Consider the following 11,520-nt stretch of genomic DNA (forward strand, 5'->3'; position numbering starts at 1 on the left):
GGATGAGTTTGATAAGTGTATATAGACATATTCATTTACATATGTTTAAAATGAAAATAGGACAGAATAATTTGCATGAAGGAGACTTGCTGTAGTAGTTATGCATTTTCATTTTTCCAGAAACTAGAAAATTTAGCAGATTCATGGTTATCACCCCAGTATGATAGATATTGTTGAAAGCCATCTCTCGATGACAAACAAATTAACACAGTAAGTCCCTAGCTTCAGTAGCTCACGCCATCCTCAACAAAATTACAAAACCTGTGTCTATTCCAAGCATTACACTGTGAGTCCACAAGCGCTGTTCACTAGTCTGCTCTGCTTGTGAAGAAATTGAGCTTACGAAACAACTCGAAATGCATCAGTCCATTACTGGATCCACAGTCAGTTGTGAAAGATGGGTACATGAAAAGACGAGGCTTCACGAATTCAAAACGACACTGACGGAGTTGCTCAGCCGAGGTCTGAAAAATCAATTTGTGTCCACAGAAATCTCTGCAGATCGAGTGTCCAAGTCCCAAGTCTACAACCAGAGTTCTACTCTATCACGGCACCAGCGCTGCGGTTTAGCAGCTGCGCTCATCAAATGATCCAAAACATTACCAACAAAACACACACTCACTCACTCACTCATATGAACAAAAGTAAAGAAAAGAAAGTAAAAAAGTAAAAAAGTAAAATCGTAGCGTCGATAGGTTCATTCCGATCTATCAACTGCTGCCTGCTTGCTGCGAGATAAAAATTAGTTATAATCAGCTGCTGCATATCCCTGCACCGCAGAAGCAAGGATAGTTAACATCCCCTTGAGCTTGCGTTCGTTCTTTCGATGGCTCGGCGATGCAGCACTTGGATATAACCTTGTTTAGTCTCCCTCGTGCTCTGTACAGTCGCCTGGAGTACCGCTTTCGATACCCGTTGCGTCGACTGGGTTGATCAGCTACCAGGGTGCAGCCACTTTCTGAAGGGTTCAGAAGCAGCTGGCATGAAAAAGGTTATGAGTTAGTCCTGATAAGTGTGAAGGTAGAATGTGGATTCAAGCATGCAATTTAGGTGGAGTTGCGGCAACGGGAGCTCGCGGTGGGCATTGGTAACAAGGTGCGAAGACGCCGAACGTGTCGATCTGTTGAACGAAATTGGTGACACTGGCCCAGCCTCCCCAGCCAATTCCAATCACAATGATCCACACCACGATGAATATGTTCACCAGGTAGACTCCTACCCAGCTGGGCATGAAGAAAGGAGGCTTTTCCACCGCGTTCTGCAATTTTTGTAGGCAGTGCAGCTCAGTTAGAAACTGGTTCATACTTTTGTTTTTTCATTCTTCATAAAGAAGTGTTAAGATTCCACGTAATTGGCGAGGAGATAATGAAAGAGCAATTTGTTTACCTGGCGAGCTGTTGCAGCGCGATACACAACCATGTGAGCTACACAAGGGATAATGTATACTGTGAAGGTAACCAGAAGGGCTCCGACCGTGGAGTTAATGGGTCCGAAGAACGGAAACGCAATAGCGAAGAACCAAACAGGTAATATCACTGGCATTCGCGACACTGCTCTTAGGAGAAGGCTCTTCGTATTGTGGATGCCAATCATCTTCTCCCACACGAAGTAGAGTGGAGTAACAGCAAAGCCAACAGTGATAAACTGCAACATACCATTATTTCACTGATTAATAGCTAGCCCATATGTTGTTCTAGAGATTGATGGGACAAATTAACTGCAGTTCACATTGATAGGAAGTAATAAAAGAGCATACCTGGTGAATGAGCATAAGAACAACTGCAACATCACGAGCCATGGTCCTCGGAAGCAAGGAAAGTGCATTGGAGTGTTTGAGGAGGTCGTCACCGAAAGCCCAATACACGGCCACAGCCGAAGGGATCGTCAAAGTGAACACATACAGTGTTGCAAACACATACACAAACTTGAACCTCACGGGTTTGTACATCGCGTGCATAATCTCTCTGCAGATGGTGATTTTGAATCCAAGTCAGCCTCACAAATTCAGAAGTTCCAGCCGGACAGGTGCAGAGAAAATAAGTTATATACTAGAATGAAAAACTCAACATCATGGACGTCGATCGGAGTCTTGGTGAGTAATTATAGCAAGTACTCACACAGTAACAGCGTGACCACCAAAGGTGTACAGAATATTGGTTGCTCCTGTGAAGTACAAGACCTTGGTCGTTGGAGCAGAATGAACAACATTGGCAACCTGGCTCCATAAAAGTCCAGAACCTCGTTAGGAGTGTTGGAAAGCAGAAATTGATTAGATTGATGGCTATATATAAAGATGAATAGAAATGACTCGTCTTCCTGTAAATAAAAAACCCGTAGCAATTCACGTCGTTGAAGTCCATTACCTGGCCATGGGCAAGAGCAGCAATAGTCATGTACCAAGCTGTGTAGGAGATCATAATGAGGCCGAAGAAAGACCACAGTCGGTAGTTTCGGAACGATGGTACCAGAACAGTAAGCATGCAACAGGCTCCGAATATGTAGGTCCATTCTCTCTTGTTCAAATGATCGTTAATCAAGAAGATGTTACTGCAATGCGCAAGAATCAAAAATGTTGGTCACAAGACGCGCTTATACCAACGAATCTGCGTAGACTTAACGTTGCAGAGAATCAGAAAATCGACAGAAACTAGGAACTATTGACTATGGGGGGAATGCGATTACAAGCTTCTCAAATTCTCAAGACATAATATGCAGCTTCCTGGTTGCTCAGAGAGCTACGCAAGTACTTCTTCTTGGACAATGGAATCTGGACTCAAACCCGAAAAGCTCCACATTCCTTGATCCAGACTAAGCTTGGGAAAACTCCTCGGCCAAAATTTTATTTTCAAATAGACACCAGTGGCGGTGGTATTAACTTCGTTAGCTGTGTTCATGGGTATTATCCATTCAGGATTATCTTTCTCTAGAAGACCTAATTAAGAATATGTAACTGCTTGTCGAGAGTGACTCATAGTCCTTTCAAATAGTTGACGATTAGGTTTGGGAGCGACACATACCTGGCGCAGGCAATGAGCTGGATGACTGCTCCAAAGAGAAGGAAGGTGCAGTTGAAAACAAGACCGACTATCTTCCAGTTGCGACCCAGCAACCCATCCAAGACCTCGAACCACTGTCCATCGCCATATTCAGCAAGAAACAAGGTTACAAATCAACAGAACTTATTGGACAGGACGGGCGAAAATTGACGCAACTACAAGTTTCATTTGCTATTTGCTTCAAAGGACCTGAATGACGTGGTTCTTGAAGATGACCCCCTCCCTCTCTTTCCGCGTCCGATACTCGACGTAGAGCCAGGTAATCATGTAACAAGACCAGCAGCCGATTACACCGTAGAAAAACTGGAACGCAATTCCGGAGGCAAACCCGAGCTGTGCGAAGGAGTAGGGCAGCGTCAGCAGCACTTGCGCGACCTGCATCGATTGAACCGACCCATCAGACGAAAAGATTAGACACAGCCATGGCCAATCCTGAAAAATCCGACGCAGTTACCTTCCACCTCAAAACGTCGGTACACACAGAATCAGAAAGAATGCTACCTACGGCCTTAAAAACTACGCTCGGCACCTCTACAAGCACCAGGGGCTTAAACATTGTATCTATGGTTCTACAGCGGCTCAATTCAGTGATGATCGCCACAGAAGCTATGAGGTTACAAGCATCACAAACTCCATCAGCCGACTCTCAAGCGCGTAGATTGAAGAAAAGTTCGACCAGGAAGTCACGATATCTGCAAATCTGCAACTTGACTCGCTGCTTGGAATGCATGTAAACAATCCATCACGTAGTAACTCGCAAAAAAAAAAAAAAAAAAAAAAAAAAAAACAGAAAACAGAACACAGAAAAGCTAAAACCTACAGACACCAAAGAATCTTTCCTACAGAAGTTGCATTCAGGCTTTCACAGGACTCGCACACAACCTGAGCACTAGCCGATTCTATCCTACCGAGGACATTCACATGATGCACCGAGATTGGTGAACGTTGAAACAGTGGGAGGACGACTCGAAATCGGATGCAAGCAATCTCGTTGGATACTACTGCAAAGTGTGTCGTTGGAAATGGGAGTGAGAATGCATTCGAGCTGAGCATGGTGAATGGAATGACCTGGTTGGAGGCGGCGCTGAACCAGGCATCCCAGACGGAGCCACCATGCCAAAGCAGGCGCTTCATCTGCCCACTCATGGACACGTCGTAAGGGCCATCCTGCAGCGATTCCAGCTTCTGGTTCTGCTCCTCCATCTCCCCATAGTTCCCCACTAGTCCTCCCTCCCTCGTTCCCATTGCGACAAACCCGCTGTAGCTCACTCACCCACCCACTCGTTCAAAATCCACAGAGCTGCAACAATTCAGTTACACTCAGGGTACCACTCTAACAGTAGAGAAAAAGCTCCTCGAAACTACTGACCAGATTGATACAACATTCTTGTCAAGGAGACCATGTCCAGGGTGTGATTCGATGGATTCAAATAACGCTCTCTCAAGTGCTGCAATCACAGGTTGAAATTCTGGAGCGCCCGAAACAAAAACCTACAGTAGAAACAGAACTTCGACGCAACTCTCTCCCCTATCAGTCAGAATCTGAATGGCACCGCCACCCCGCATTGATCAGAGCTACGAAACTAAAATCTGCGTTCCAAAATCGGGCACTAATTCAATAACTGTGCTGTGTGTTGTGACCGCGAACTCCCTTCCGCTCCTGGCTAAAAAGCGTCGCCGATTCTTCAAAACTATGTAGCCTGGGGATCAGGATGAGTTACACATCCACAGGCAGATTCTCCCACTGAAATCTCTGCGCCTGAGGCCAACTCCTCTGGCAACTACGACACCCACCAAGTTGGACACTGTTAAGGGCCACCACAAAAGGGAGGGGGACCGAGCACTGTGGCCCACTGAGGAGAAGTCCTCGCTGCGGTTGATGGTGCTGGTGCTCATGCGGCGCTTTGTTTCAACCTTGACTGACAAGATAATGATGCTCGATCATGCGTCACATAACTCTTGGCTTGCTCGATGATGCACATCATGCAGCAGCTGGCTTCCTGCTCAAATGCGAGCTGAGCGTGAGCGGCGGTTGTCCTTGCAACCCAAGGCCAGAATCTATCTAATAGAGCCCCCCCCCTCCCTCTCTCTCTCTCTCTCTTTCTCTCTCTTTCATAACACCACCACCACCACCTCTTTCATGGCAGCATAGACTCCACACTGACCCTGCTCGTAGGTCTACAACCGGCAGCGTAGCAGGAGGGGGCAGCAGCAGCAGCAAGCACGACCCAGCTACCAAATCCCTTTCTCAGCCAAAACAAAATTCCCTTTGGAGCAGTATCGATCACGGATTCAGCTGCTCTGACACACCACCCCTGCCTGGCAACGCGGCCTGGCTAATATTTTTGCATTCAACCTCCCCTCCCTCCCTCCCTTCCTCCCAGGCATGCCAGGCGGACTGGAGACCAGTCCCATCTACTGATCCACCGCACTACGTCGTCGATGGTCTGCAGCGTGTGCCCGACCCTGGCAGAGTGCGGTAGAAACACTATTATTATAAACAATGAAGAAAATAATAATAATGATAAAATAGAATGATGTTAATAAAATACTATTCTGTGGGATTATGTTGCAACTGGACAGCGGTACCTTGGAGATCGGCCTCACCCCCTGCAAGTACGCCAAATCTCTGTGAGCCCCCCCCTCCCTCACTCCCTCACTCCTCGTTTAAATAAATTGGGGGGGGAGGCATTAATATTATTTTATGGTTTCCCTCTCTCTGGTAATCTTCCGTTTCTATTCAAACTCCTCTCTCTCTCTCTCTCTCTCATTCGTGGCTTCTGATCTCCTGGTTCTGCCGCTGCTGCTGTTGTGCTCCAGCTTCCCCCACTGTCCTGCCCCTGGTTTTTACCTTACCTGGCGGCGGCGGCAGCAGCAGAAGCAGAGACAGTGGCCTCCTCTTCTTCTTCCTCCTTCTGATCTTGTTCTTGTTGCTGCTGCTGCTGCGATGGATGATGCGTCTGGGAAATGGATCTTCTCCCAGACACACACACACACACTCTCTCTCTCTCTCACTCACACACACACACAGATACACACTTGTTATTCCTTTCACCAGGCTTCAGTGTCACTCTCTCTTTCGCTTTGTGTGTGTGTGTATTGCTTCTGCTTCTTCTTCTTCTTCTTCCTCGTATGTCTTAGTTGCTTGCAGGTTGTATGAGCATAGTGGCAGTGGTACTGAGAGCATGCACTTGGCTTGGCTTGGCCTCACCACTTCATGACCAGCACAGTGCAATGCAATGCAGCAGCCCATCTGTCCATGCAGACCTTCACTTGGGTCACACCCCCTCACACTCACCCACACACTCATATTTCATGCAAATCATTTAATGCTCTGTCCAGGGGAAAATGATTATATGCACATGTATACACATATATAATAGAGTGAGAGAAAGGGGGGAGGGGGGGGAATTGGTGGACATTTTTGACAAAATTTTAGTATTTTTATTTACACTATGTAAGGGAAATCTATTGGGAATTTCCAGTTAATCTATAGCAGAACTTAGTTGTTTTGTTTATTGTATTGTGAGTGAAGTGATTAATATTTCATGAAGTCTTTTAAAAATTATTGAGCGGTGTGATGAGAGCACTTTAAAAGATATTAAAGCTTTTTGCATGTGGTGCTCAATGTAATTTAATACTTGCCAAGATATTATTGAAATAGAAAAACATACAAAACCAATGTTTAACTGTTTAGTATTAGTTGTAATGAATATAGGATTGATTTGACATCAAGTACAAAGTTATAGTACTTTGAATTGACTACATGACAAATGAATATCATGATGAACATGATGCAATTATATTAAGACATAGTAAAAACAAGATATTTAGTTATAATTAGCTATGCTTTGGTACCAAACATATGTATATGCAAATTTTGAGCAGAGAAAAACAAGGTGTGAAATCTTTTTTATCATACTGTTTATTTGTTACCTCTGATGTTAAAGCTTCGTTGACAATAGTACTTCACATTTAAGATTTCTTCTAGAGTGATAAATATGAATATATATATATATATATATATTCGTTTTAAAGGTCTTGAACATCAAGGATATACTGATTAAAAATAATTATAGTGATGTTTGAAATTTTATTCTACATTGGTTCAAGTGTCTTGTTAAAAAACATAATGAATGCACACTGTCCATGTTGTATAACATTACATTTCTCTATTCTGTTTCAAATACCAATTGCAACAATGAATTTATTTCTTCTATTAACTTAACACCAAACATGATTCAATAGTATTGTGAATAAATATTGTATTTATTCATTACTACCTTTGTAGTGGTATATAAAAGCTACATGTTTGAAACATTTTTGGTATCAAATAAGTCATAAAATGGGATTTTACAATTCGACTGCTTGTAAAAAAGTTATTGTAAAATTAATGTTTTAATTGAACGAAGCAGAGAAGTATTGCATGTATTGGAATAATCTGTTTGATGGTAGATATATGTATTATTAATTGTATTGACCAGCAACCACTTTGTGTTATTAGAATGTGTGTAACTATTTTGACTGATTGATTAAATTGGGATTTATACTTTATCACACCATGAGGGTTTTGACATACAAAATACTGCTATAATTTTAGCACTCCTTTGATGTCATGAAGGTAAAATTTCTTGCAACCAGAGGAAGGAAATGTTAAAGAAAATTGTAAGCAGTTGTCAACATTCAAAATGGATACGACTTTAACATGTTGAAATTAGACCCAAGGTGTGAAGTGAATCCATGCAATACAACATCACTTATCTTTTTAAAACACAAGCACAACTAATACAGAGTACCTTGCTTCAACATAATAATAGACATAAAAGAAAGAAAGAAGAAAGCAAGAATGTAAAAAAAATAAAAAAATAAAAAAATAAAAAATCAAGATCATGTATCCATCAAAAGCAACTATAGTACAAATTAAATACAATTGTATACGCACTTAAAATCAATTAGTATATCATGGAATACAACTGTACCCTTCACAATTAGAATTATTGACTATAACTATTATGTGTGTTTAAAATTGTACAAGTTAAATACATAGAAGTCCTTGATTGCTTCATGTATCTTTCAATGAACTACATACTGCAGTAAAACACCTAACTAATCACTCCAACAAAAGAATAATGAAATTAAAAGAAAAATATTTTCTTTCAACATTCACACTTTTTTTAGATTTTTGTAAATAAGAGTCAAAAAAAAAAAAAAAAAAAAAAAAAAAAACACACACACACTGTAATTTGACATTATCTCAATTGGTCAATATTATTTAATTTCTCTTGATTTAAGTCTATTGGGGAAAAAATTACACACACATATCTTTCACTGGCCATTCATCTGGAAAGTTTAAAATTGGTACCATATTCAAGGAACAAAAAAAACTATTGCTAAACAAACAATGATTTGGAGCCATAATTCTTTCTTCCTCTTCTTATTCTTCTTCATTTCATTTGTTTACTTCTCTCTATCTGTAAAATCTCATGATAAATGTCAAGGTAGAAATATTTTGGTGGAATGTGAATGTAAGAAACATGCAATAAATATATTTTTTGATGTTTGTCAAACTTATACTTTAAATTGTCCAATTAGTATGTATACATACATATAAATAAACACACACACACACATCATGAGGAGGGCATTGTGTTTATTGAAATTGAACCAAAATGTTTTTATGAGTTGTCATCTTACTCCTCAGTTCAACAAGTTGTGAATCTACATGTCATGTCCATAATAGAAAGATGAAGAAGTCCTATGTGGTGCCACTTTCCAAATGACTTCCATGTGTGAGTGATCATTCCCAACAAGACAAATCCAATGAGATAAAGGTGAAGCAGCTTATTCCATGGATCAGGATGTATCACAAATGGACCATCCAGTTTGAACTCTCTGATTGATATCTCCCTCTCTATGTTTATATATATAGATATATATGTGTGTGTGTGTGTGTGTGTGTGTGTATTTTATATATAATTTATATATCCACTCACACATACACTCCCATCAATGTCCTCACGTGCATGTAAGTCGCTTTGGGATGAATGACATCTATTGCACATGGCTTCACTTTCTGTTCATCCATTTCATAGGCCTCATCTCCCTTTGAGAGAGCTTTGTTCCTCTGAAAAGGTCTTTGGTTGAGTTGTTCCCAAAGAGGGGCTCTGAGTTCCCAACCCCTCTTTACCACTACAACACATCCCTTTCTTTCTATTATGAGTGTGGCTTCATGTTATTGCCCTTCATACTCACTATTCATGATCCTAACTTCAAAGATTGTTTGGGGTTTGAATCATTTTCATGCATTAAATGAGAAAAGTGGGTGAGATAAATGGGTACAAAAAAATTGTCCTTTCCAAGATAATACACACACCATTTTATTTGACAATGAATTCGAGATAAAGTCGAGGCACTTTTGTAGTAGTAAGTTCATGGATTCCAGTGAAATTACTTCATACTTCCCATGAAATATTGTGTATGTGTGTTGTGTGTTTAACTACGAATGTAGCTACAACATAAGGATTTTTTTTTTGTTAAAGATGAGATCTTCTTTTCTCCTTCCAAAGAAGAGTGGCTCAACACATAGAAGACTAAGCAGATTTTTAACTTTTTGAAATGTTGTTTTTTTGACACAATTTTATGTTTTGTTAATCCCTACTGCTTCATTTGCATATGACTATTAGTAATTGGAAACAAGGTTTGATTTTTACAGTAAAAAGTATCAAAGAAAAGATTGCAAAGTAGAATAGACCTTGGTTAATCTCATAGTGAAAAAAGGTCTGTTGCATAAAAAGCATACTAGAAAATGAAGAAATGTGGTGATTGAATGCAGGGGTAGAGGAAAAGTTGATTTTCTAAGGAAAAATTTGACCGAGTGTCACATCCACAACAACTCGAAAATGAATCAATTAACACTAAAAAATTAAACAAAATTGTGTCTCGTTGTCCTCTTTTGATGCAAATATAATACGTATATTTAAAATATCGTGAAAGACCTGTTTGAAAATGATGTGACAAAGTGTTACATAAAAACCATCATTTTGTTTACCAAAAAAGCACTGTTTCTATATCCTACACAAATTCCAGTAGATTCAAAAAATCAAAAAAATCAAAATTCAAGCGATATTTTGGATTCAAACCAGGTCACAAAGTTAAGTACTATCTGCATCTATTTCAACACCAAATTCTTTGTATCTAAGCCGTTCTAATCTTCACTCTTTAAACCTTACTAACTATGCACTAAATTTCACATCGCATATGACAAGCTAATAATAACAATAACAAAGACACTCATCTTTTAATAATTTGGATGGATGTGTGGATGTAACTTAATATAAAAAAATCATGTTTTGGTACATAGTAGGCCATCAAAGTTTACATTGTAGGATTACAAATTCTGGACGAGTTTCCCTATACAGAACTTGTGTATTACTATAAAACCTGCTTGGTTAGAAAAAACATGCTTTTAATCACTATGTCATAGCATCTCATTCTAGGAACTCATTCATTATGAAAGAATGAATGTGTGTAAAGAGATTAATATGTAAAACTTTAAGAACCAGGGTCTGGGGTTTCACACATCTCTATTAACTTAGAGGTGAATTTCCATTCACATGCACTGAAACCCCATATTGAAATATATTTATCAATCCACCTTCATCTGGCACCATCTCTGCACCTCAGTGCCAGATTTGAGGATGAAGACAAACACAATGGATGAATGGAACCCTAAGTATGCACCCATGTGGGTGTTTTGTTTATGAAAAGGATAGATGGGTGAGAAGGGGGGAGAGGAGTCAAAGGAGGAATTGTTGTGAGACTCAGGGGTCATGGGGAAGGGGGGGGGGGTGTCCAGGCTGGATGTGGCAGGGTTTATGAGCTGGACCCCTCCCCCCCTCAAACTGGCCTACCCCATTACATTACTTGGTCGGTTGCTAATCCCAAGTAATGTATGCCCCCCCCCCACTGAGCTTGTTTGATGATGGCATTCCTGATTTGCCCCCCCCCATGCATGGATGATGTCATTCAAACCATTCCCATTAATTAATTAATTCAAACTGCATCCAGAAATCAATAGCTCATCCATCCATTCATCCATCAAAACAAGAAAGAGCATACCCCCCTTGCCCTTACCTGCACTGCCCAGATGATCTCTCACATAGGTGGATCCATCTTATCATTCACATGCTCTGAGTTTCAGCTTCAATCAAAGCAAAAGAATCTATCTGGCACGGAGCAGTAGAGAGATAGAGAGAGAAAATATAACATAAGATACAAATGGGAGCATAAGCATGATGAATGAGGCTAGCAGGGGGGCAGGTGGTGTAGCAGCTCAGAGACATTCATGGATGGATAGATATATGGATGGACGGACGGATGGATGTAGTCCCCCCTCACACCCTCTATTCTAACACAATCCCATTGGGGGTCAGGCGAGGTTGATTAGTGGAGGGTGGGGGGGGGG

General features: G+C 40.8%; 1 protein-coding gene across 2 annotated transcripts; it reads right to left on the reverse strand.

The window, feature by feature from the left end:
* Positions 1–339: 339 nt before the first annotated feature.
* Positions 340–5,148, reverse strand: LOC112286267 (auxin transporter-like protein 3). Of its 2 annotated transcripts, XM_090252797.1 has the most exons (9): positions 4,426–4,567; positions 4,125–4,314; positions 3,246–3,431; positions 3,018–3,130; positions 2,364–2,547; positions 2,118–2,215; positions 1,757–1,964; positions 1,387–1,644; positions 340–1,258 (listed from the first exon to the last, which is right to left on the reverse strand). In XM_090252797.1, exons 2-9 carry the CDS (start codon positions 4,299–4,301, stop codon positions 1,034–1,036), a joined length of 1,449 nt encoding a protein of 482 aa, XP_090108923.1. In that variant the 5' UTR covers positions 4,302–4,314; positions 4,426–4,567; the 3' UTR covers positions 340–1,033. The 2 variants fall into 2 exon arrangements, with proteins under 2 accessions (XP_090108923.1, XP_024383767.1); XM_024527999.3 differs by having other exon boundaries at positions 4,125–5,148.
* Between the last annotated feature and the right edge of the window lie 6,372 nt (positions 5,149–11,520).

This window comes from Physcomitrium patens, chromosome 9, assembly GCF_059467195.1.
Source record: "Physcomitrium patens ecotype Gransden chromosome 9, ASM5946719v1, whole genome shotgun sequence".
Taxonomy (NCBI): domain Eukaryota; kingdom Viridiplantae; phylum Streptophyta; class Bryopsida; order Funariales; family Funariaceae; genus Physcomitrium; species Physcomitrium patens.